The sequence below is a fragment of the Lepidochelys kempii genome, chromosome 10, assembly GCF_965140285.1.
Source record: "Lepidochelys kempii isolate rLepKem1 chromosome 10, rLepKem1.hap1, whole genome shotgun sequence".
NCBI lineage: Eukaryota > Metazoa > Chordata > Testudines > Cheloniidae > Lepidochelys > Lepidochelys kempii.
This window is the reverse complement of record NC_136389.1, coordinates 65,436,615-65,462,715: the sequence shown is the minus strand read 5'-3', so window position 1 is coordinate 65,462,715 and position 26,101 is coordinate 65,436,615. Positions and strand designations below refer to the sequence as shown.

The 26,101-nt window shown below is 43.1% G+C and overlaps 2 protein-coding genes across 4 annotated transcripts in view; one reads left to right on the top strand and one right to left on the bottom strand.

Moving 5' to 3' along the window:
- Positions 1 to 6,874, top strand: part of FAM227B (family with sequence similarity 227 member B) — a 211,675-nt gene extending 204,801 nt beyond the window's left edge. The window contains exon 18 of the mRNA XM_078854665.1: positions 6,525 to 6,874. Within this exon, the coding sequence (XP_078710791.1) occupies positions 6,525 to 6,637 (113 nt within the window). The 3' untranslated portion in view covers positions 6,638 to 6,874. The remainder of the gene's footprint in view (positions 1 to 6,524) is intronic.
- The window catches only part of GALK2 (galactokinase 2), an 84,859-nt gene that overhangs the window by 39,484 nt on the left and 19,274 nt on the right, over positions 1 to 26,101 (bottom strand). Inside the window, exons 5-6 of one of the 3 annotated variants that reach the window (XM_073303964.2) lie at positions 19,212 to 19,358; positions 48 to 146 (exon numbers count right to left, since the gene is read on the bottom strand). In XM_073303964.2, coding sequence (XP_073160065.1) covers positions 48 to 146; positions 19,212 to 19,358 — 246 coding nt within the window. The remainder of the gene's footprint in view (positions 1 to 47; positions 147 to 19,211; positions 19,359 to 26,101) is intronic. The other 2 variants (XM_073303965.1, XM_073303966.1) reach the window with 2 other exon arrangements.

The window sequence follows — 26,101 nt, the reverse complement described above, 5'->3', positions numbered from 1 at the left end:
CAGTTGTAATGTGTTGTTAGTTTACATTAAAAGAGCTACCTACGTACAGTTCCTTCTTCTGCTAGGAATGATATGGACTGGTCCATGCCTCCTCCCTCCGTGCCAACGTACCGTTCGGTCTTGGTGCAAATTTCTGCAAGTTCCACCTAAGGAAACGTTGGAAGTAAAGCTTGAGTCAAGATAAAGGATGCATCACATACAGTGACCGACTGAGGAGGACAGTAAGATACCTCTGAGATCACCCTTCCCCACACATTCCTTATCAATGGACTGTGCTTTGGATGCCATGCAAGTCTGACCCATTCTCACTGTAAGATGGTATCATCATATAGTCTTTCTCCTTTTGCTCTGAACCATGCCACAATCTCTCTGACTCCACTGTAGAGGATGGCACTGGACATTTATCAGAGTCTCCATTCTAGCACCAGTCCTCCTTCCATTTCCTCCCCCATCCCATTTCCACACCTCTGTCTGAAATTGTGCTGCAATACTGACGGAATACAAAGTATGCTCCCTGGTAATTTACGTAATCCAGATAATTCACCTTACTATTTGTAATGTGTCGGTTTCATAACTAGAAATTACCGATTTGAAGCTGAACTCATGAGATTTATTACTTTTGCATTTTCAAGAACACTCACAGAGTTTTCCCTAATTAGGGACCTGATCCTCCAGTGCTCCCGTGGGCAAAATTCCCAATAACATCGATGGGACTTCAGCCTTAGTAAAGAATGCATGATCAGGTCCCCACAATAAATCATCTAGGGTCTGGCTCTGACATTCTTACCCTGAGACTGCCTTATCTGACAAGTAGCATCACTGCCCGTCTCAGAGGCACAGTTCCTTCTAAGCGCTGCCCTATGCACAGGGCAGCTGGCAATGCCACAGTCTAGTCCTTCGAAATGTATGATGATCTCATTTTACAAACCAAAAATGAACAAACGGTTAAAGGGCCAAATTCTGCCCTTTGGTGTGTGTGTGGCTCCCAGTGAAGTCAATGGGAGCACTATGTGTGCATCCAATCCCAGATATCAGCCCAGTGTGTTTTGGGCAGCTGTGTGTAGCAGTTCCATGACTGTTCAGGAGCCTGTTAATGTCCTCAGCTGTAACGTTCTTTAAGTAAGTAAGTAAATAAATAAATAAATATGGGACTCAGGCCTTCCCAGTGCCAGTCTGTCAGTGGCTCCTCTCCATTCCCTAGGGAACGTGCTGTCTAGTCTGTGTTCCACTCTCTGACATAAAGAAAAGGAGTACTTGTGGCACCTTGGAGACTAACCAATTTATTTGAGCATAAGCTTTCGTGAGCTACAGCTCACTTCATCGGATGCATACTGTGGAAAATACAGCGAGGAGATTTTACATACACAGAGAACGTGAAACAATGGTTGTTACATTACACACTGTAACAAGAGTGATGAGGTAAGGTGAGCTACTACCAGCAGGAGAGCAGGGGGGAACCTCTTGTAGTGATAATCAAGGTGGACCATTTCCAGCAGTTGACAGGAATGCGGGGGGGAGGGATACACGGGGAAATAGTTTTACTTTGTGTAATGACACATCACTCCCAGTCTTTATTCAAGCCTAAGTTAATTGTATCCAGTTTGCAAAGTAATTCCAATTCAGCAGTCCCTCGCTGGAGTCTGTTTTTGAAGTTTTTTTGGTTGAAGAATTGCCACTTTTAGGTCTGTCAGAGAACACTTCAATCTCTCTGGTCACTCGATTACAGACCCAAAAGTGGCAATTCTTCAACAAAAAAACTTCAAAAGCAGACTCCAACGAGGGATGGCTGAACTGGAATTAATTTGCAAACTGGATACAATTAACTTAGGCTTGAATAAAGACTGGGAGTGGATGGGTCATTACACAAAGTAAAACTATTTCCCCATGTTATTCCCACACACACACACTGTTCCTCACACGTTCTTGTCAACTGCTAGAAATGGCCCACCTTGATTATCACTACAAAAGGTTCCTCCTCTCTTCCCCCGCCCCCGCTCTCCTGCCCGTAATAGCTCACCTTACCTGATCACTCTTTTTTCAGTGTGTATGGTAACACCCATTGTTTCATGTTCTCTGTGTATATAAAATCTCCCCACTGTATTTTCCACTGCATGCATCCGATGAAGTGGGCTGTAGCCCACAAAAGCTTATGCTCAGATAAATGTATTAGTCTCTACGGTGCCACAAGTACTCCTGTTCTTTTTGCGGATACAGACTAACATGGCTGCTACTCTGAAACTCTCTGACATGACACCCTAATCTACAATTTCTGTAACCTGTAAACACCGGAGTGTTTGTGTGAGGCTTCATCAATGTCTTAGCGTGTTTTGACACCTGTAGGTGACATGGTGCTTTAGAAGGGGAGAGTTTTCATGTTATCACTGCTGTAAAAGACACTTCACAGCAAAGACATTACTCCAGCCCCTGAGGCACCTTGGGAAATGCTCTAAGAACATTTTATAACAAGGAGTAAAGGGGAAAGCTTTCATGGCCTTGTGCATCACATGCCCATACCAGCTCATTCCATCAAGCACAGGGTAGTCAGCATCATACTTGCAACAGGGAAGAAAGGAAAAGAAAAAAGACTGTAGCAAAGCAGCAGCATGATCTTCAAACCAGGAGCAAAGTCAGATTCAGATCCCCCAGCAGGGACCTGAAAGAAGATAAGCAGCAGAGTGGGGACATTAACCATCTGTACCACACAACTGTAAAAGGTAGCAGATAAAGGCAGTAAATCACCATACGTTGAGGGAGGTATGTGTGTCTGTCTGCTCATTCACTCAATTTACATAAAGCCACTGGAAACAGACAAAGCTGTAAAGTACGTGCTCAGAGCTATGCAATCAGACTGAGTGGCTTGTAAAGCACTAAAGGTTGATTTACTTGGCCCACAGTGCTACTTATGTAAAACGCTCAATAAACTTCAGGTTGATAAGGAGTTCTCAAAAACCCATCACCAAACTACTCTAAAACTGAGCAGATAGGAGCCCTTTGAGGCAAACATCAAGGAGAGTTCAGATTGTCCTCAGAGCACCATATTGGTGCCACAGTGTAAACAGACCCACTTACACCAATCTAAAGACAAAGGGGTCTGCTTTGCCATGGATGCCCAGGATCTTATAGGGGTAATTGATCACTAATGGGAATCAGACAGCTAAATCCCCTGCGCAGCAAATAGCAAACAGCCAGGCCACAAGCAAAATTTTACCTGGTGTCCCTTCATATATTTGAAAGATGAATAACAAATAGGGATTGTGCCTCCTTTTCTTCTTGATGAAGTATTAAAAAAAAGACCACACAAACAGAAGTGTCCCTCGCTGTTTGGGGGTTTTGTTTGTTTGTTTGTTGTTTTAACTTTAAATGTATCAGGAATGTCAGGCCTTAACCGAAGTCCATGTTCTCCCACTCCCCACAAAAAATTAGAAATAATTTGTGAATGAAACCTTACCATGTAACAGTCCACCCAATATTAATGATGCCCTTTTTTCTCTTAAAATAACCAATGAAGTATTTGCATAGTAAAAAAGACACACACAGACCCCCAGCAGACACATGCACGCACACACACAATGCAGCTTGTAGGTGCTCACTCTTCTCTGCAGCTGGAACGGTGTATATTCTCAAACATCCATGTGCTCCCCATCACCAGGGTGAGCCACACAGCTATACTGCTCCCTCCCTCCTCCTCCTCTCCCAAGGCAGCAATACCTCCTCGCTTGTTTTTGCAGCTACTTGTAAGGAATATTGGACTGGGGTCCAAGCAATGCATCAGCTGGGCAGCAGTGGAAATCTCTCCACAGTTTAGATGCACACAACCGTCCCATTTGAAAATCTGATGTCTGTGTAAGATCAAGATTTTGTGCCCTGAAATATCTAGGTACAGATTTGCGCACACATGTTTCTAATAATGTAGCCTAAAATGCAGCTCTTGAGGTACTTGTGCTGTATATTTTGCTCTCAGGCATGGCAGGCAGAGAAATGACTGTGTTTCATTTGCAGATTTTGGGAGGAAGCATAGCAAAACTCAGACTAGGCAATTCTCCCTTTGCTTTGTCTGGATACAAGTCATCGCCTTCTGCACAGATCCTCTACCAGTCAACTTTGTGAGCCTTGTTTACACTTTTAAAAAATGGGGGGGGGGGGAGGGCTTGCAGCTGTGGAATGTTAACAATTAGCACACTGCCACCCCAGTCCCTTCATATGTTCCAGTGATCCATGCCTTGCTAAGCATTGGTTCTTGCTTTGCCCCAGCCTGCCAGTTGTCCAGCTGCGTGTGCTGGACATACAGCACTGCTGGAGCCTTGAGCAAGGTTTTTTTTCTTTTTTAAACTCAGCCAGGAATGGCAGGACCACCAAGGAGGACCTGGCAGGGGTTGAAGAACCCTCTCCAAAAGACAGCCTAAGGCTACCCTGAATGACTTGGTTTCTAATTTAAACAGGCTCAGGCCTACCCAGACTGGCCTTCTACTTGTGGTAGCAGAGGGATGGGACTAGAGCGGGTGAAGTAGTCATTTGTGCAAAAAAGCAGTTTTTACTCATTACGGAAGCAACCAGCCAAACATTTGCTTTTCGGTAAAACAAAATTCAGGGAAGTGTGACTGGAATCCTGGAAGCTGAACAAGAGATAGGGAGACACAGAGTTCCATGGCGTGCAGAGATTTTATATTTAGAAAAGAGGGATGGTCTTGTGACTCAAACAGTGAGCTGAGAGCCCAGGTCTCCAGCTCTATATTTGACTTCTGTGATCCAGAGTGAGAACCCTACCTCATGCGTCAGAATGCATTACTGTTTGCACAGTGCTTTGAGATCCTCAGATGGGAAATGCTATAGATATGCAAACTATTATTATTAAAAACAGGCAAGCTGAGGAAAATTAGGATCTCGGAGATAAGAGGGCTTCTAAAAATAACAGTTCTGCAGGGGGGAAAAAAGCCAGATGTGTGTGACACAGAAAATCTCCTTGCGCATGCATGAGGTAACAGTGCCATTTAGCTTTAGCCAGCCACTCCTGGCATCCTAGGTAGAAGCTGAGGGCCTAGGCAGCCACCTAGTTTGCCTATAGCTTGAGCAGTCGCTGGCCCTTCCATTTCTCTCCTATGGGTTCACCACTTCTGAGCCAAACCACAATACAGGAATGGTTCCCACACATTCAAGACCCACAACTGTTAGCACAGTTCCTATCCCCCAAATTAAGTATCTGATAAATGAAGATGTCGTGTATGACAAAATGCCAAAGAACTTTACAAACATTAACTAATCAATTCTCACAGTACCCCTGTAAGGCAGGAATTATTCCTAATTTACAGACAGGTAAACTGAGGCAAAGATGTTTGTGACATGTCACATAAATCAGCCCCAGAAGTGGAATTAGAACTTTCAGGTTTGTGATTCCCTCCCACCACTGTGCTCCTTCTCAGCAGTGCTGTCTCAACTAGTTGTTTCTGGGGCAGGTTTAAAGCTTTTCAGAGGTGATGGTAATATATGTAACACAAAAAGACATAGAAAAATAATAACATCAATGCACAAAAGGACCAGGAAAACTGCTTTAAAATCCCAGAAGCAAAAGTGGCTTCATGTAACATGTGAATTTGAACTTTCCATGCCTAATTCTTTTGAAATCCACACGTTCTAAAACCCTCTGATTTCTCCAGTACTGGCCACAAAAAAGAGAAGAATTCCAGCCACGCTACCCCACTCAGATGTGGGTGAGTGTGGTAATGTAGCTAGAATGTGAAATAATATTGCTAACACAACACATGAGTCGTAAGAGGGACACACAACCCCATTTGCATGCTATCTGGTGTAGTAAATAAGCAAAGTGGGCCATTTAACGGAACAGTAAAAATGACCAAACAACTTCAAAAAATTGTTTTCTGGATCTCAGCCTTCCAAAAAAACAGGAGAAAAATGTTCCTGAGCCCTGTGAGTAGCTAAATGGTTACTAGTTATTGAAGACCTAGGTCAGAATTCATTTTTCCTAGACGACCCTAGAAGTAATTTCACTGCATCTTCTATCATTTTTATTTCACATGACCTCAAATGACCTACATCAGTTATGTGATAATCTGCATAGGTTCACGATAACTCCCCCACAAGCACAGCTCAAAACAATCATGTGACCTATTGCATTCCAGAATGCACTGGGCAGAATATACAGCACAATGCAATGCTGTGCTATATATTGGCTGTTTAATGATCAAATGGCTATTACTGTAACCATTTAGGGCCAAATCCTGCAGTCCTTACTCAGGTGACAGCTGGGGAGTCAGAAGCCCTGGCTGGACCATGGAAGGGGAATATAAGAGCAACTGCCCTGAACTGTAATATTGTGAGCAATGGATCTGCCAACATTCAGCTCCACTGGCCAAAACTTCCATGCATGTACTATAGCCCCCCAGTACTGCAGCTGTAGTAGTGACTGAAGTAATGCCCCATATCATGAGAGAGGAGAGACATATTTGGAGGACTGGAGCTTAAGTTTGTTTGTTTTTTATTTTGTCCGTGGTTATCCCTTATGTCTTTAGGTACCTTCATGTCATCTGATCCTGACCCCAGAGCAGGCCTAGATGAGCTCCTTGGATTCCTTTCTTCCTCTTATTCCTCCCCACATCTCCTCGCCTACCTGCCACCTCCATGAATTGCTGGCACCTCTCCTTCTCCTGCTCCCAGAGACTGAGCATGTCATTCTCAGGAAACGACTAAATTCCACCACCAATCTGGTAAGCAGGTGCCTCAAATATCATAGCTTTCCAACTCCTGCTTCAAAGACCAATGCAATCAGGGTGTTAGTATCTCTTGGCAAGTTCACATGCCAGATTGGCAGTGCTTGACTTGGGGGATGTTTAGCATCAAGGAGTTATACAAGATACTGTGTTTAGCGTTTTGTTTATGCAATAAAAAGAAAATATAACTACATTTTGTCAGAATGTGCCTAATTAAAACAGAGCAAAACAACATTATCAAGAACAGAATCACAACACACAAAATTCATTGTTACTTAATGTTGCACAGAAGTTTTATCATTTAGAAACATGCAAGAGGCAATAAACTTTTTAAGCAAGCTGCTGTTTTTCAAGCACTTTAAAATTAAAAATCTCTTTTTTCAGATACCAGTAGTTGGCAAATTTGGAAAAAGCTAAAGCGGGGCACGCACATCTACCCACCTCTAAGATTATTCTGTTTCTTCCCCCCTCCTCATCCTAAATTCTGATCAGTATTTATCCATCACCAGGAGGCAATGCTTACTCATTTGTAGCCCGGATAACTTGTTCACATGTGCAGACCAGGACCAGCCTTTGATCTGAAGGAGAGTTTCAAAAAATACCTCTGTTTTTTGTTTGAAACAGTTTAAAGTTCTTCCTGATAAGGAGTAAGTCAAATCTTGGGTTACAAAGAAATTTCTACCACTTAAAAACTGTTTCATCTTTAAGCCACAGTATTTCCTATCCAATATAGACAGCACAAAGAAGTCTACCCTAAGAAATCAGATCAATGGAGACACAGTTTAGTCTAACAAAGTTGTGGGGGGAGGGGAGGTTCATTGAAGTATTTGCTGCTGTTTTTAGGTAGAAAGATTTTTCTTTTTCTAAATTCCTCACAAGGGCCGGTCAATTTTCCACCTAAACTGTTTGTTTTTATGGAAAACTTGGGTTTTGACTAAATGAAACGTTTTCACTAAAAGTGTCTGCTTTCCAAAGAAAGTCTCAAATTGTTGTTGAAAAGCTCGACACCCGAAAAGTTTTTGGTTTTCAGCTAAAAATCTTTGTTCTTCATTTTTTTTTTTTCAGTGAAAAGTTCAAATTTTCCACAGAGGTGGGAGGGGGAGAACTTTTCTCACAAGTTCCAATAATAGATTAGGGTTGGAAGAGACCATCCTTAGGAGGTCATCTAGTCCAACCCCCTGCTCAACACAGGACCAACCCCAACTAAGTCATCCCAGCCAGGGCTTTGTCAAGACAGGCTTTAAAAACCCCATGTAGGATGGAATCTAAGGATGGAAATTCCACCACCTCCCTCGGTAACCCATTCCCAGTGGCGGATTTAGAGTTAGTGGGGCCTTGTGCACAGCTTCATTTTTTGGGGGCCCCCTTGGGACCCAGCCAAAAAAAATAACATTCTCTCTTATCTTCCCCCCCACCCTGTTTTTCATTCTTTTTTTTTCTTCATCCTCCTCCTATATTATAAATAATAGGAAGTAAATGAAAATAAAGCGAGGTACCTTGATTGGGGCAGGGGGCTCGGATGCAGGAGGGAGTGCGGGGATCAGGCTCTGGGAGGAAGTTTGGGTGTGGTGTGCAGGCTCTGGGCTGGGACAGTGGGTTGGGGTGCAGGAGGAGTCAGGGGGCAGTGTTTACCGTGGGCAGCGCAGCTCCCGAAGTGACCGTCCTACCCCTTTGGCAGCAGCTCCTAGGTGGGGGAGGCCAGGGGAGTCTCTGAGCGCTGCTGGCCGCAGGCATTGCCACCACAGCTCCCATTGGCCGCAGTTCCTGGCCAATGGGAGCTGCGAAGTCGGCGCTCAGGGCGGGGGCAACGCGCAGAGACAAACCCCCCAGCCCCACCCCCCAGGGGCTGCAGGGACATGCCAGCCATTTCCGGGAGTGGCACAGCACGGAGTCAGCGCGGGAAGGGAGCCGCCTTAGCCCTGCTGCTGGCACATCTCTGCTTGCCCCTTTGGAGGAGGGGGGCAGATGCCTCCCCCGACCAAGGGTACACAGAGATGTGCCAGCAGCCAGCCGCTTCTGGGAACGGCATGGGGCCACCAGCCATGGACTGCAGGCAGCCTGCCTGCCTAAGCCATGCTGCGCTACCGGCTGGGACTCAGGGGAAGGTTGTCAGATGAGATTTGTTCTGCATTTTGGGGGCCTCCCTGCCATTGAGGGCCCCATGCCACCACACTGTTTGTTTCATGGTAAATCTGCCTGTGCCCATTCCAGTGCTTCACCACCCTTCTAGTGAAATAGTTTTTCCTAATATCCAACCTAGACCTCCCTCACTGCAACTTGAGACCATTGTTCCTTGTTCTGTCATCTGCCACCACTGAGAACAGCCTACCTCCATCCTCTTTAGAACCCCACTGCAGCTAAAGGCTGCTATCAAATCCCCCCTCACTCTTCTCTTCTGCAGACTAAATAAGCCCAGTTCCCTCAGCCTCTCCTTGTAAGTCACGTACACCAGCCCCCTAATCATTTTCGTTGCCCTCTACTGGACTCTCTCCAATTTGTCCACATCCTTTCTGCAGTGGAGGGCCCAAAACTGGACACAATACTTCAGATGTGGCCTCACCAGTGCCGAATAGAGGGTAATAATCACTTCCCTCGATCTGCTGGCAATGCTCCTAATAATGCGGCCCAATATGGCTGTTACGGTCATCTTCCTAGCATCTCACTCTGGCTACATCACCCCTCCTCTTTCACTGCATCAAACACAGACACAACTCAACTCTGTAAGTTTTGTTTCCTCTTTGTTTTTCATATACTCACCTTTTTAAGGTATGACATTTTGTTACACTGTTTCCCACCAGAGCCTATTTCATTGGGAGTTTACTAATCACTAATTTAATTTCTTTAATCTCTGTTGGGTCCGTGTGGTGGTGATGACAATAGACAATGAATTATAATGGAAACAGAAGATCATCCACTTTATATGACTTTTCCCCACAAATATACAGACAACTGCTAAGGAAGTGTGAGAGTGAGAAGTCCAGATAAGGAAGATTGAACTGTAATAACCTCTGTTTAAGCAGGTGGACTAAGGGCCAACTACTCTGATTTTCATCCTGGGCATGGGTTGGGACAAGGTGTAAACTGGGACAGAAGGTGGCCCTTTGCATCGAAACAGGCTATACTGTCGTTTTTAATATATTACATACCAGTGACCAATCTCTTTCAATCTCACATAAACCTTTAAAGAATTAATCTCACGTAAGTTTAAACCCTTTAAAAGAGTAGGATAATTAGTGGGTGGGAGACAGGCAAATATTTGTTAGTAAAACAAATTTAGTGTTGCTTGGTTTTGTTTTGGAAAAGCACATACTTTATTCCCACAAAACTTGATATATACAAATCTAGAACGACTACAAACAAAATGAATTGACTTTATCTATACAATGATGGTATAAATTTACATTCACTTGAGTTATTTTAGGTAAGACATCTTGGGCAAGGTTAGTACATCAGATTTTGTGAATAAAAGAAAGCAAGAAAAATGACAGTGTAACAATTAAGCTCGAAAACAAAAATTCAGTTTCCTTTCTGCTTGAAAGGTAATTACTTGTGAGGGGAACCCCTATTATCTACAGCCGTGTAATAGTGCGCTACAGCCTTTAAACATTCTCACTGTCAGTGCTCCAAGAGAGCTCTTTTGATCAGAGAACTTCTGGGAAATGAAGGTATCTATGCGTATGCCTGAGCAAAAAATCATAGAATCAGGAGATGCAAAAATCCTATTAGTCCACCTAGTCTATCCCTCAGCCAATGCAGGAATGTTTCCTAATTTATATTTACCAATGTGTTGTCCAGTTTCATTTTATATGTCGCAACCAATGTGGCTTTCAGCACTTGCTTGCACGATAAAGTGTGGAAGATTTAGTGCCTGAGGAAAAACCCACTGCAGATTTTTCATTTCTTCAATGAGGTTTGGATCAGGTCTTCAGCTCATAGTACTGAAAACTATAAAGCTACAGATATAGATGACTATTTCATATGTATAGCAGCATGACATGATCATTATTCTACATCACTAAAGACATAGTTTAAGCCAACATAAATGTTCATAGTCTTTCAATCTCAGACGTTTAGTATATGATCCAATAGCATCTGGGGAGAAAAGGCCTGATGTTAAAATATATTTTGTGCATAAAATAACCTAATACTTAGAGACTAATGAAGGTTACCATCTGCCTTTGGTCTGCATGCTAAATTCCAATTACCTGAGTTTCACATACGTTTTGCAAGGTAATGATACTTATTTCCATCAGAAGCAGGAAAATATTTGTCAGATATTATCTGGATGTCGTCATAACCACAGTAATTTTAACTTGATGTCATCTGTCCTTTAACATACTTAAATGGTGTATTTCCAGTCTGGTTCATGAGAGATTGTGGCCTTTGATTACCACACAAGCTGCTCAAGTGCTCTGCTTCCACTTGATTTGAATAAACACAGTCAAACCTAACAACTTGTTAATAGCTCTGGAATTTTTTTTCTATGGTGAGGAGGAGGCCTGGAAGCTTTGATAGTGCTTTATAACAACAACATCTTAAAATATAAAGTCTACATGTGTATTTATAGATAAGCAACTTTGTTTTCCAGCACCAAGCTCAATCACCTTAATTTGACAGATACTTTTAGAATAGAAAGGAAATGGAAAAACTCTCTGTAGTAATGTGATAAAATAATCTTAAATTATAACCATTGCACGCATCAGTCTACAACTTCAAGTCACTTTATAGACATTCATCCTCACAAAAACTCTGGTAAGGTAGTTGACTGTTACCCTATTTTACAGGTAGGGAAATTAAGGCTAGATGGGAGGTGACTACAGGCACAATTCTAAGACCCTTCCTCACTGCACAGCAGTTTCAGAATCAGGGTGGGATCTTCAAAAGACATTGGTGTTGGCCTAACTCTTCTCCCATTGAAGGCAATGGAATTTCTACCCTTGGCTTTGGTGGAAGCGGAAAAGGCTAATGCTGAATGCTTTTGAAAATTCCACAGCTAAATTCTCAGGGTGAAAATCAGCCGGGTGCGAATGGTCAGCACGAAGTCCCCAACACACTAAAGCCCAGCTTTAGCGTCGGCACTGGGGACCTACGGTTGTATACGTACACCGCAGAAACGTTTCGATTTTGTTTACACTGATTTGTGTACTAGTCCTGTGGGCAACATACTGATGTTTATTTTTGTGTGGTCTAAAGCCTCCAAAGTTTTTGCACTCCGTTAAATATGACATGATGAGCTGTGCAGGAGAAGACAGAGATCCTTGGAGCGCATGCTCCCAGAAGCCTTCACCTAGCTGTTCTATTTCTCCTAGATGTGATTGGCTTTGTAAACTTGGGATATTGATTGTTTCCTTGTTTCTCTGTCTGTCTAATTTGAATTCCTTGGGCTGTTTGGGACCAAAGAGTCAAAGCTATTCTATCGCTTTATGTATCCTGAGGCCTGAACAGCTGGAAATTTTCCACCTGCTCAGCCAGTGTGCTTTTCTCTTTTAAAAAACAAAACAAAACAAAAACAAAAAACAGACTATTATGTCATTTACAGTGCACAGTGTAAACCAACCACAAAACTTAATTTGGTTTCTCTATCCTTCATTTCATATTTCTCTTTCCTCTTTATTAAGGGCACTGGCATGAAACAGAACCTTTGCTTTTTAAGGATTCATCCACTCCTGCTGCTTACCACATGAGACTTTCTGTGAAATTACAATTAATCACTGTGAAAATTATCCTAAGGTGTCATACCCAAAATTCTGATTGGTCTCCATATCTGAAATAAATCCTTAGCAAATGCTAGCAGTGCCATCTTAAAAACCCAGTGTTTTCTCTTCTGAAAGGAATTATAATCCTGGTCCAATGGAAGTCAATGGAATGAGTCCCATTGCTTTCAGCATGTTCTGGATCAGGCCCTGGGTTGTGCAGAGGCTTACTGTGTATAACTTAGCTGAGAAAATGACAGAAAACATTGCTTTTCTGTCTAAAGTTTCCAGAATTAGTTCACAAAGATCCTGATCCTACAGCCCTTACTCAAACAGGGTGAAATTGACCTTGTTCAGAAGATGACCTCAAGGCCTATGAACGACTTAAATCCCAAGTAAACACTAGACTTAAGCTTGTTTAAGCCTTCCGGTGGCTTTCTGTACAGGGGTCTGTTTATCCCACATGTAAGTCCTGCTGAAGTCATATTGATGGATCAAAATGGATTTAGACGAGTGGATGGTACTTTCTCTTCTGTGTACAACAGACTATTTTAAGTGTGGTTCTACACTGAAAAGTGACTCTTAAAACAGCATCCTGCAATTCTATTTTTACTGTCTCTCAATGATAGCCATAAGCACGGAACACACTCTCCTTCCCCCCCTCCAGATGGCATTGTCAGGTAGACATTTTTCAGACTAAAGCCACATTTAAAGCCATGTGTCCTCTGAATTTCCCTTTTTATTAAAACATCATTTACTTATGTGAAACACTGAATCCAAGATTAAAATAATGCACTTAAAATAAACACAAACACAACACTTTGTGCTACCTGTGCTATTCACTTGAGCTGCAAAAATGACGTTCTAATGTGCAAAGCTTATGTCATCTTTTCCCAGTGTGCTGCATTGCAAAAGGGGAGAACACTGGCCTTCACAAACCGACTCCCCTCTTTCCATCATTATTTCTAATGGCCTAGATTTTCAAAAGTGACTCGTGATTTAAAGTGCTTCCGTTTTTGGGTGCCTAACTTGAGACAGCAAAAAGGGGCCTGGTTTTCAGAAAGTATGGCGTGCTCACCCAAAAATCACTAGTCACTTTTTTTAAACATTGAATTTAAAATATAAAACCACCCATTCTCAATGTTGATCTACACAAAGCAAAATATTAAGACTTTAGCTGTATATAAAACTAGATTAACATTTTCATTTAAACTGAAATAATGATCCCTAATTCAATATTCTAAGGATTTATTCAATTAGAAGAGTATTGAACCAAAAAGCTAGAAGATATAAACCAATGTAAAAACAACAGATCCTTGTGCCAAGATAAACACATTGAGTTAATTCACAAGTCAAAACTGCTACATTATAAATTTTGATTTGAAGATCCCTTTCATAGTTATAGTATACCAACCTCTTGACTAATAACACTCAAAATTAATGCAGTTAGTGATTGATTCAAAGCCCACTGCAATAAATAGAAAAACTCACTGACTTCAATAGGGCTTTGGATCAGTTCCTTAGTCAGCAAATGGACCCAAGCTCATATAAGAATTTGGCAGCAGGCCCTTTTTGTGTAACTTCCCTGCCTCAATAACTGAAACAGAAACACAACAAAAACCTGAAGCTAAGTCCTAAGGTCCGGATCCTCAAAAGTATTTAGGCATCTAACTGATCACAGCACTATGGTTCAAAGGCGCAGTCATAAACTCTATGGCCCCCATCCTGCAAGAGAGTTGCCAACTTTCTAATCACACAAAACCGAACACCCCTGCCCTGCCCCTTCTCTGAGGCCCTGCCTCCACTTGCTCCATCCCCCTCCCTCACTCACTTTCACCAGGCTGGGGCAGGGGGTTGGGGTGTGGGAGGGGGGTGAGGGTGCCGTCTGGGGGTGTGGGCTCTGGGGTGGGGCTGGGAATGAGGGGTTTGAGGTGCAGGAGGGGGCTCCAGGCTGGGGGTCGGGGTGCAGGAAGCAACCACCACATCCCTGCGACCCCTAGGCACATGGGCGGCCAGGGAAGCTCCGTGTGCTGCCCTTGTGCCCACAGGCGCCACCCCCACAGCTCCCATTGGTCGCAGTTCCCAGCCAATGGTAGCTGCAGAGCCAGCACCTGGGGTGGGGGCAGTGCGCAGAGCCTCCCTGGCCGCCCATGCACCTAGGGACCACAAGGACCTGGGGGCCGCTTCCAGGAGCAGCACGGAGCTAGGGCAGGTATGGAGCCTGTCTTAGCTCCAGGCCCCTACTGTGCCGCCAACTTTTAACAGTCCAGTCGGCAGTGCCGACCGGAGCCACCAGGATCCCTTTTCGACCAGGCATTCCAGTCGAAAACTGTACACCTGGCAACCTTACCTGCAATGGGACTCCACATGGGAGCAGGGGCTACACAAGTGGATCACATCACAGGATCAGGCCCAAAATGATCTAGTTTGATTTCCAATTGGTATAAAATCAGCCACGGAGCAACTAATTCCACATTATTAGACAGCATACTTGCCTAAAATAACAAAGTTTCACTTTCATAAAATGTATGTAAGTATGTTTAACAATATACCAGGAAGCATACCAGAGGTGAAAGTAAGCCGGTACGCCCCAGTGCGGTGCACCGGTAAGAGCCGGTGCGCCATACCGAGACCAGCTTTCCCAGACAGCAATTTAAAGCCCTGGGGTAGTGGCGGCGGGGCTCCGGCGGGGATTTAAAGGGCCCCAGAGCTCCAGCCGTCGCTACCGCCCCGGCCCTTTAAATCCCCGTTGGAGCCCTGCTGCCAAAGCCCTAGAGTAGCAGCGGCAGGGCTCCAGAGCGGATTTAAAGGGCCGGGGTGGTAGCGGCTGCCAGAGCCCCAAGCCCTTTAAATCTCCGCCTGAGCCCTGCTGCAAAGCCCTGGAGTAGCAGCGGCGGACCTCTGGCAGGGATTTAAAGGGCCGGGGCTCTGGCAGCCTCTACCACAGCAGAGCCCCAGGCCCTTTAAAGCTCTGCCAGAGCCCAGAGCCCTGGGGTAGCGGCAGCAGCCGGGAGCTCCCAGGGCTCCTCAGTGATTTAAAGGACCCGGGGCTCCGCTGCGATTACGGCAGCTGGAGCCCTGGGCCCTTTAAATTGCCCCTGAGCCTCTGCAGCTGGTAGCTCGGGGGTGATTTAAAGGGACCCGGGCTCCCAGCTGCCACTACTGCAAACTGGAGCCCCAGGCCCTTTAAATCAAGATTTAAAGGCCACGCCCCTTCCGGGTAAGGCCACGCCCCTTCCGGTTGAGGCCACGCCCCCTGCTCAGGACTCCGGCATCCTCTAACTTACTTTCCCCGGTAAGTCCTCTAACTTACTTTCACCCCTGAAATACACACAGTCCACAGTACAAATGCAAACCCCCTGCAAAGTGCCGTTCTGTTTCTGTATTCCATTTCTTATTCTTCTCTTGCCTCATTCTTTACAAAGTACGCTTGCAAGAAATAGGATCTTTGCTTAAATATCTACATCATGCATGGACCAAATTTTTGAAAGTAGTTTCATAAATTTACACCCAACTATTGCAGCATGAAAATAATTGAACATCCATCCATCTGATTTGTGTGAACAAGTGCAGGTTTAATTTATTCAGCTTTATAAATCCAATCCTGAAGCCTTTTGAAATTCAAGGCTGACACATCTTGTTTTATTGGTAATTTATTTGCACATAATCCAGGTCAAATCATTGGGAATTATTCTATTAACGTCATGGCATTGGATTAGGCCCCCAATTAGTAAATATAAATGTATTACATTAGGCCTGCTCCCACTGAAATCAATGGGAGCTTTGCCAAAGCTGAGTAGATTTGGGCCTCTTACCTATGGCTCCATCAAATGACCGTAATTGCTCTTTCTAAGAACGTATTTAAATGTCATTCAACCTCAGCCACGCGATGTTTCCCTTGTACGTTCAATACGCTATATATGTTGTTGCCTTAGTTTACACAGGAGGTAAACATGTACTTAGCCATCCTGCTCTAAGCAATGGAAAAAATGTAGAGGTGGCCTAACAAACCACAGCACAGCAAGCGTTCTCATTTGCAGCACACCACCAGGGTCAATTCACTCAAATAAATCTCATTATTCAAATGGACTAGTCTACAGTGCTCACAAATTTTACCAGAAAACATGACGCTAGGACAATTAAAAACCTCATTCTGCTTTCACTGTTGACAAGACTTTTTTCATGCTGAAAAGCTGTGTTTATGAGGGTCTCTTTTCCTAATATTAACATAAAAATAATTTTAAAATCAAATGATACTACTGAGCATTAGCAGTCTTCATGTTTTGGCAGTGTAGGTTTGCACTGGAATCTTGCTATAGAAGAGAGGAACTCTTTTTAACCGTTTAATTTTAAATTTGCCATCTTACAAGTTGAATATTAGTGTACTGCAACAGGTTAACATTACACATCTGGCTGAATTGACTTGAACTGGTATTTTGCCTAAACTATTATGCGGATGTTTTTGGTTTTTTTTAATAATTCTAGGCAAACTAAAGCACTGCCCTTTTTCACTTTTACACACAATAATTAGTGACAACCTTTTTTTTCTGAGCTGACTTGTAGCCTCTACAAAAAAAGCTATTTTTAAAAGCCAGCGCTGAAACACAGATAAAACTGCACAGCACTTTCATTTTGTACTCTTGTTCTTTTCTTTATCTTACAGATGTAAAGCCTCGTGTTAAGGGAGAATATCATAGGATCACTTTAATTTCCAGTTACTTTTACTTTCAGTCCACTATTTAAAACTCTCATTACCAGGAAAGAGAAAACTATAACTCAAAGTATCTTCATAAAAATAGTTTTTGCATCAAGAAAATAGATAACTGTTCCATTCAGCAAAAGGTCAAAATTCCAGAATTTTGGCCACAGAACTCCTACCATTCAGCCAAATCTTATTCTGAAGCCAAAAGTTTCTGTGCATTGCTTTTGCAAAGCATGTGTTTAAGGCTTAGCAACACCCATCAAAAGGGAAAGAAAAATCAACCCTCTCTTATAACCTTATCATGACAGTCCACGTTGATGACAAGACATTGTAACATATATAAATTACCGTCAGTTGTCATTTCTGTTATATCAAATGCCTTGGGGAAGGGGGCGGTATGATAACTTGCGCTGATGTATTTTGTATAAGAGTTATTGATTACTTCAGGATCTTTAATTATGTTAATAATATCTTCTTTGGGGGATTTTTCCTCCAAAAAAATTTAAATACATAAATAAATATAGAGACCCCAGAAAGTTCTGGTCTGAGAAGTGTCAAGGTTCTGGAAAGCACCTATCTGTCCAGCTGCAAAATCCCCTGGCATGGGGAAGCTCCCAGCTGATGCACAGCTGGTATTGCTGGCCCCTGCAACACCCACCACTTGGTCCAAGTGCAGGGTGCACGTTAGGGCTGGCAGGGGAGGGGCACAGCATATTTTATACTGAGCTGATAAATGGTTCCTTGGGACTCAGACGCTTAGAGTGCTCTACTTTACACTGGGGCTCAGATTGCCCCAGATCCCTTAACACCCCTGTCTCTCTGCTATGCCAAATGTAAGCTTGGTGCAGCAGAGAATCTGGGCCACGCTGGGTATAAAGCTTTCTGTGCTAGGTGCAAAAACTTGCCTTTGGCACCAGACTTCTTGTTTTCTACCATGCTATAAAGTCTGCAGAACCTCTGAAGTTGTGCTAGAGGATAGCATTGCTGCCACAGACCTCATCCGTGCTATCACCCATCATCATACTCAACACAACCAGACATTTTGCACCTGGCTTACCTTCAGAACAGGTCTGACATGATCCAGAACTATACTCCAAGACCATGTGTGAGTTTATGTGCACATCCAGCCAAAGGTACATTCTGTAACTTATTTTTTCTTAAGAGAACTGTACAGTATTACTTAGCATACAGCAAGTCTGTTCTTAGTGTTCAAGTTACCAATTTCTACTAACTAATACATTTCAGGCTTTCTGATCCTTGTCAATTTTCTGGATCATTGCAGATAATCACTTCCTCTGTTATGGAATGTGAATACACTTATTACAATGACTAGGCAACAGGCACAAGTGTACACTATATCTATTCTTTTCTCTTCCTGATGTTTGAATTTAAGATTCTAGATTCTACCAGACATTTCCACCAGACTGAACTTTATTGCATGTGGTACCTTCAAGCGCCATAACTACTGCAGAGGTGTTTTGACACATGAACAAAGGTCTACTACCAGGTTTAGTGGTAACAATTCACTTACACTGGGTTTGTTTTTGAGGAACAATATTTGTTTAAAAAGGCTTTAATTCTGGATGTGGACTGGAAATGGATTCATTTCAAAACGCAGTGGGGAGAGTGGGATGGAAGATTTCTACTCCTATTTTGCCTTGACTATAACCCATTAAGAAGCTTCTCTACAGGCTTTCAACAGATGCTTTGCTCCTAGAGCCACAGCAAGTCATTCAGGGAGGGAGTATAAGGGTCAGAGGGTGTGGTCCACATGCTTTAGAACATATATGCTCAATCCTGGCTTGCAGAGATTACATCTGGTCCAGGGATGGCCATGTGTGAGACTTGAGTTGGCCAAAATACAGGCTTACAATAATGCTCTTTCTGCAGCTTTAATGTATGCCTGTTTCCTTGCCAAACTTAAAGCCTGCCAAAATTTGGCCAAACATGTTTCCTCAATTGTGCAATATTTTCAGTTTATATCCAACAGTTCTTTGTAAAAACAATTGCATTGTGTCTTAAAAATTTATGGATGTTAACAATATTTAAAGTTGTATTTTACAGTTAATACTCTTGGGTTTTACAGTAAATTACCTTTGAAAGGGTCTTTCCATTAGCTGTAAGTGCCACAAGTCCAGCACAGCATACCAACGCACTGGAACTAGACAGACCAGAACTTGGTGGGATGGTTCCATCGAACAGACAATTCATTCCAGTTGAGCTATTAAGACCAAAATGTTCCTAACAATGAAAAAATAAACAATCTGAGTATCCAGTACACACCGCCTTAGATGTTCAATTATCCCATGTTTAGGAAGAGATTTCTGTTGCTGAGTTGTTGAACTACTGATGTGCTGTTTGGTGTCACCATAAAGAGTGAGGGGGTTTGTGACATTTTCAAGTCTGGTCCTTAAAAACCAAGATTAAAATTCAGAAGAGAAGTGCATGAATATAAGATTTTAAGACCATTTCAAATTTTGGTTATATCTTGATACCCCTCTTCACTTAAAAATATTATTTTAAACCTGATATTGTGCATGCTCAGTCTAAGGACAGCAGAGAATTTCTGAGGTCTCTCAGACAAGTTGTTGCTGAATTATGGTGCTTAAAACATTTTTTTTTCTATTCTTGAAACTGCTCTACAGCTCAACTACCAAGAATATTTCTGAACTGAAAGAGAAAATAGCCTATTATAAGTTGGTTGAGTTCAGGATCCTGACGCAGGGAACAAAGGTAAGCAGCAGGATACGGACCCTGGACTTCAGGAAAGCAGACTTCGACTCCCTCAGGGAACGGATGGCCAGGATCCCCTGGGGGACTAACTTGAAGGGGAAAGGAGTCCAGGAGAGCTGGCTGTATTTCAAGGAATCCCTGTTGAGGTTACAGGGACAAACCATCCCGATGAGTCGAAAGAATAGTAAATATGGCAGGCGACCAACTTGGCTTAATGGTGAAATCCTAGCGGATCTTAAACATAAAAAAGAAGCTTACAAGAAGTGGAAGGTTGGACATATGACCAGGGAAGAGTATAAAAATATTGCTCGGGCATGTAGGAATGTTATCAGGAGGGCCAAATCGCACCTGGAGCTGCAGCTAGCCAGAGATGTCAAGAGTAACAAGAAGGGTTTCTTCAGGTATGTTGGCAACAAGAAGAAAGCCAAGGAATGTGTGGGCCCCTTACTGAATGAGGGAGGCAACCTAGTGACAGAGGATGTGGAAAAAGCTAATGTACTCAATGCTTTTTTTGCCTCTGTTTTCACTAACAAGGTCAGCTCCCAGACTGCTGCGCTGGGCATCACAAAATGCGGAAGAGATGGCCAGCCCTCTGTGGAGATAGAGGCGGTTAGGGACTATTTAGAAAAGCTGGACGTGCACAAGTCCATGGGGCCGGACGAGTTGCATCCGAGAGTGCTGAAGGAATTGGCGGCTGTGATTGCAGAGCCACTGGCCATTATCTTTGAAAACTCGTGGCGAACCGGGGAAGTCCCGGATGACTGGAAAAAGGCTAATGTAGTGCCAATCTTTAAAAAAGGGAAGAAGGAAGATCCTGGGAACTACAGGCCAGTCAGCCTCACCTCAGTCCCTGGAAAAATCATGGAGCAGGTCCTCAAAGAATCAATCCTGAAGCACTTGCATGAGAGGAAAGTGATCAGGAACAGCCAGCATGGATTCACCAAGGGAAGGTCATGCCTGACTAATCTAATCGCCTTTTATGATGAGATTACTGGTTCTGTGGATGAAGGGAAAGCAGTGGATGTATTGTTTCTTGACTTTAGCAAAGCTTTTGACACGTCTCCCATAGTATTCTTGTCAGCAAGTTAAGGAAGTATGGGCTGGATGAATGCACCATAAGGTGGGTAGAAAGCTGGCTAAATTGTCGGGCTCAACGGGTAGTGATCAATGGCTCCATGTCTAGTTGGCAGCCGGTATCAAGTGGAGTGCCCCAGGGGTCGGTCCTGGGGCCGGTTTTATTCAATATCTTCATAAATGATCTGGAGGATGGTGTGGATTGCACTCTCAGCAAATTTGCGGATGATACTAAACTGGGAGGAGTGGTAGATACGCTGGAGGGGAGGGATAGGATACAGAAGGACCTAGACCAATTGGAAGATTGGGCCAAAAGGAATCTGATGAGGTTCAATAAGGATAAGTGCAGGGTCCTGCACTTAGGACGGAAGAACCCAATGCACAGCTACAGACTAGGGACCGAATGGCTAGGCAGCAGTTCTGCGGAAAAGGACCTAGGGGTGACAGTGGACGAGAAGCTGGATATGAGTCAGCAGTGTGCCCTTGTTGCCAAGAAGGCCAATGGCATTTTGGGATGTATAAGTAGGGGCATAGCGAGCAGATCGAGGGACGTGATCGTTCCCCTCTATTCGACATTGGTGAGGCCTCATCTGGAGTACTGTGTCCAGTTTTGGGCCCCACACTTCAAGAAGGATGTGGATAAATTGGAGAGAGTCCAGCGAAGGGCAACAAAAATGATTAGGGGACTGGAACACATGAGTTATGAGGAGAGGCTGAGGGAGCTGGGATTGTTTAGCCTGCAGAAGAGAAGAATGAGGGGGGATTTGATAGCTGCTTTCAACTACCTGAAAGGGGGTTCCAAAGAGGATGGCTCTAGACTGTTCTCAATGGTAGCAGATGACAGAACGAGGAGTAATGGTCTCAAGTTGCAGTGGGGGAGGTTTAGATTGGATATTAGGAAAAACTTTTTCACTAAGAGGGTGGTGAAACACTGGAATGCGTTACCTAGGGAGGTGGTAGAATCTCCTTCCTTAGAGGTTTTTAAGGTCAGGCTTGACAAAGCCCTGGCTGGGATGATTTAACTGGGAATTGGTCCTGCTTTGAGCAGGGGGTTGGACTAGATGACCTTCTGGGGTCCCTTCCAACCCTGATATTCTATGATTCTATGATTCTATGATTCTAAGTCTCCACTAAATTAGAAAAGGCACTAAAGCACAGAACTATTGATTTCCATTGCTACTGCAACCTCTAGATACTCTTCTGTTGTGACTCATGCCCTGTGATGTCACATTAGTTCCCAAATTCAGGGTCTCCTAACATAAGATACTGTCAGAGCCAGCATTCTGCATTTGTAATACAAAATACACTGGAAATTTGTAGAGATCCTTGTAAAACTGAAGTTTGAGACATTTTAGCCATGTGGTAGTTTTACATGCAGCCCGCGAGTAAGAATGCAAACTCCCTGAATCAAACAGACATCAAATACAGAATCGGAGAAATGTAGAGCTGGCAGGGATCTTGGAAAGTCATCAAATCCAGCCCCCTGCACTGTGGCAGGACCAAGTAAACCTACACCATCCCTGACAGGTCTTTATCCAACCTGTTTTGAAAAACTTCAAATGATGGGGATTCCATGACCTCCCTTGAAAGTCTGTTCCAGAGATTAACTAGCCTTCCAAACAGTAAGTTTTTCCCAATATCTAACCCAAATGTCCCTGGTGGCAGATTAAGCCCATTACTTCTTGTTATACCTTCAGTGGATACAGAGAATAATTGATCCCTGTCCTCTTTATAATAGCCCTTAACATCTTTGAAGACTGTTATGAGGCCATATCACATCTACAGCTTCCCCCTATCCACTAGGCCAGGGGTGGGCAAACTTTTTGGCCCGAGGGCCACATCAGGAAATACAAATTGTATGGTGGGCCATGAATGCTCACTAAATTGGGGCTGGGGTGGAGGAGGGGGTGAGGCCTCTGGTTGGGGGTACGGGTTCCGGGGTGAGGCTGGGGATGAGGAGTTTGGGGTATAGGAGGATGCTCTGGGCTGGAACTGAGGGGTTTGGAGGGCAGGAGGGGGATCGGGGCTGGGGCAGGAGTGTGGGAAGGGGTGTAGGTTCTGGCTGGGGGGGCGGGCTCTGGGGTGGGACTGGGGATAAGAGGTTTGGGGTGCAGGAGGGTGCTCCGGGCTGGGATCGACGAGTTTGGAAAGCGGGAGGAGGATCAGGGCTGGGGCAGAGGTTTGGGGCATGGGGAGAGGCTCAGGGGTGCAGGCTCTGAGCAGCACTTACCTCAAGCAGCTCCCAGAAGCAGTGGCATATCCCTTCTCAGGCTTCTACGTGGAGGCGCAGCCAGGCGGCTCTGTACGCTGCCCCATCCGCAGGCACCGCCCCTGCAGCTCCCATTGGAGCACTGGAGGGAGCCATTGGAGCACGTAGAAGCCAGAGCTGAGCCTTGTGGCAGCTTCTGGGAGCCACGTGGAGTGGCCCCCGACCCCACTGGAGCGTGGGAGCAGGGCCAAGCCGCATGTTCTGGCCCCCAATCCAGCTGGAGCACCAGAGCGGGGCCGAGTTGCATGCTGCGGTCCCTGACCCCACTCCCTAGCGGGAACTGTGAGCCAACTTAAAATGGTTCGCAGGCTGCATCCAGCCCACGGGCCATAGTTTGCCCACCCCATGCACTAGGCAAGTAACCCTGTCTAAGAAAAATTAGGTTGGTTTGACATGATTTGTTCTTGACAAAACCATGCTGGTTATTCCTTATAACCCTATTGTCTTCCAGATGCTTATAAATTCATTGTTGAATAATTTGTTCTAGTATCTTCCAGGTATTGAAGTTAGGCTGCTGACTTGAATACATCTAATTTATCTAAATATTCTTTAATCTATTCTTTCCTTGTTTTGGCTTGCATTCTTACCACTTGTGGTTAATATTAATTGTGTTTGTATACAGTTGTATTAGCAGCTTGGAAAAAAATAGATGGATATTATAACCTTGGTTCTGCTACATATACAGTATAATGAAGTCACTTGGTCGTCACTATGCATTAATTATATGTATACAGTAAAGAACAGTAGGTAGTTGATATGAGAAATATTTGTACAAGTAAGAGAGGACCTTTTCTAACTCTAAAGTTACGAGTTTATGTGAGGCCACTCTGCTTTTGATGACTGCTATCATACTATTTATATTTAAAGCAAAGGGATAACTTTAGAGATTTTACTGTGGCTCAAAATCTAATTGTGTGTGCATGCATGCACACACACAGAAGATTAATATCATATATAATTTTCATTCACGGATCCCAAAACTGTATCTGTAGATTGTATTCTGTTCTTACATTTTTAAACATTTTAGTTCTCATCTTTCACAAAAATTTTTATATCATCTCTAGTACACTTTGGTTCAAAATAAACACCATATTGTACCAACCAAAATATCACTCACATAAATTGTATAAATACATACACATCAATGTGCCAATGCAGATTTACGTAACCATCACAATCACCTGAGAAATGCCAACATTTCTCAGAAAGAAGCTCCCCTCTTTTCCTACAAAAAAAAAAATCTATTCCTGTTCCTGAAATAAAGCCAACTGCAGGCAATAAGGGCAGAGTTCATGCAGCACATAAGAAAGATCTTGTTGAATGTGTCTCTTCGTTGCTACAAATTATCTAAAAATTCCCTTTCCAGAAATACAAACAAATTATTAATTGAAATGCTATTGCTGCCAATGCTCGTTCATGCAGAACATCAGACAAGCCTGTTTAAAAAACTACTTGAGTAATATATTTAACCAGAAACTCATCCACAGGGTTGTCTTCAATGTGAATCAGAATTGCAAACTTATCACGCAATGTTTAAATAAAAAACTTACTCCAGTTTCAGAAATGAAAATGGACTTTGCCAAGTTCTGCAATAGTTCTATCCCAAAAGGATAACATGTTCAACTTCATATAAACAGATTATCCCCTTGGACCTTCTTAGTACTTGCATTTGAATGTTTCTTAAGAGTCTGTAGCATTTATGCTTATTTTCTGCTAGCATTAGTATACAAACCTGCTTTGCATATTAACCATCAAGCTTAAAAAATTATTTTTAAGATCTAACTCTCAAAAGCACACCCCAAAATATGTAGGGACACTTAGGTCATGTTTCTCTAAGCCATTTTACTGTAAAGAAAACTAGCATAAAATTGCAAAGTAAATACAAATTAAATGAATGTTTTACTTGTGGGGCAATTCAGAGATTGAAAATATTCACATCACTGCAAATAGGAGTCACTGATTGGGGCTTGAAACATATAGGGCAGTGACAGGAATTTTAGATCATAAAGAGAACAGTTTGTTACTATGATTGCATAGTATAACATGTTTTAAAGGTGCTAAATGAACTATGGAACTGAACATTCACTATTCTGTCAAAGTTTCAGACAGAAATAGATGTACTAAAATTCCTTTTTTTTCTCAGCCTAATAAAGAAAGAGCTGTTGTTTCATTCTGAATCAAGTATGATTTTTAAAGGCATAGTTAAGCTAAGATGCTGGTACATTCAAAAGCACCTAAGTGAGTCAGGAGTACAATGACTTTAGCTTATGCTCAAATGAATTTCTTAGTCTCTAAGGTGCCACAAGTACTACTTTTCTTTTAGCTCTTAAGTGAGTTATGAGCTTTTGAAAATCCCACCCCAAAGACATGCATTGAAAAGCCTGTACAGCTAATAATTTGAAGCAGATTATTGCAACTGAAACTGTTTTTAAAAACTACTTTATTTTGCTTGCTTTATCCAGTTTGTTATTGGATGGGGGTGGGGGTTGCATTTCCTTGTGCCTAGCATGTGCAATCGGACCCATCAATTTCACTATTTGGTTCTCATGCACTCCGGAGGGGAGGTCTGTGTGTCTTTCCAGTACTCCTAGGAATTATTTACATTTTAAAATAGTCTTCACTTGGGGGACAGGGAGGAGGGAACAAATTATTATTTTAGGTTCCATATTTCCAAACCTACAGCCCCCTTTTAAAAATAAACCTTACGCATGTGGTTCTGTTCAGCAACGTGTCTAACTTTGACTATTTCAGTTTACATTTTTCTATTTTAATGAGTCTGATCATGAGCCGACTAAATTAATACACTGTTCTGTATAATAATGTATATAATAAATCTAATGTAGGTTTTGTATTCTGCAAATATTTTCATACAAGCAAAACAAAAGTATTTTACAAATATTTTAACATA